At 62.7% G+C, this 852-nt stretch overlaps 1 protein-coding gene across 1 annotated transcript; it reads left to right on the forward strand.

The window, feature by feature from the left end:
• Nucleotides 1-5: 5 nt before the first annotated feature.
• PRNP (prion protein) lies at nt 6-401 on the forward strand (the record flags this gene model as incomplete). The annotated part of the gene is made up of 1 exon (XM_009579280.1): nt 6-401. A coding segment is annotated over one exon (396 nt), but the record flags the coding sequence as incomplete, so codon positions are not given.
• Between the last annotated feature and the right edge of the window lie 451 nt (nt 402-852).

Here is an 852-nt window from a genome sequence, read left to right on the forward strand (position 1 = left end):
GGGGCTACGCCATGGGACGCGTCATGTCAGGGATGCACTATCGCTTCGACAGCCCCGATGAGTACCGATGGTGGAACGAAAATTCGGCGCGTTACCCCAACCAGGTTTACTACCGGGATTACCGCAGCCCCGTCTCGCAGGACGTCTTCGTCGCCGACTGCTTTAACATCACGGTGACCGAATACAACATCGGACCCGCCGCCAAGAAGAACGCGTCGGAGGTTGGTCCGGCGGCCAACCAAACGGAGACGGAGCTGGAGACCAAGGTGGTGACGAAGGTGATCCGGGAGATGTGCATCCAGCAGTACCGCGAGTACCGCCTGGCCTCCGGCATCCGGCTGCACCTCGCCAACGCCTCCCTCGCCGCCCTCCTCCTCCTCACCCTCTTCGCCATGCACTGATGCGCCCCGGATCCCGCGGCTTCGAGATGTCACCCGTGTCCCCGTGGGGACCCCCCGAACCTCCCCGTTCTTGCTTGCGGTCGTCTTTGGTGAAGAGCCCTTGGGGCGCAGGGGCACCGACGCTCCCCGTCACCTCCCCAGAGGCTCCGGTTTAGGCAACCGGATGAAAATTTCCTTCTCCACCCCAAACGCGTTCCCAGCGTGGCAGGACAGCAAAGGAGCTGGATGCCCCAAAAAAATGGCCTTCACCATCACCTCCTCCTCCCCCTCGGGGCCACCCCGAGAGGGACCGGGCAGAGGGGAGCTCACCCGCTCCTTGGCATCCCTGCAAGAGCATTTCTGAAAATCCTCTTTGCTAACAAGCAGGGTTTTACCTAATCCCCTTAGTCCCGCTGCCACCAAAACCCCTTTCCCCGGGGCACGCCGCGGCGTTGCCCCCGAGCACCGATAA

This window comes from Fulmarus glacialis, unplaced genomic scaffold (genome assembly GCF_000690835.1).
Source record: "Fulmarus glacialis isolate BGI_N327 unplaced genomic scaffold, ASM69083v1 scaffold22730, whole genome shotgun sequence".
Classification (NCBI taxonomy): domain Eukaryota; kingdom Metazoa; phylum Chordata; class Aves; order Procellariiformes; family Procellariidae; genus Fulmarus; species Fulmarus glacialis.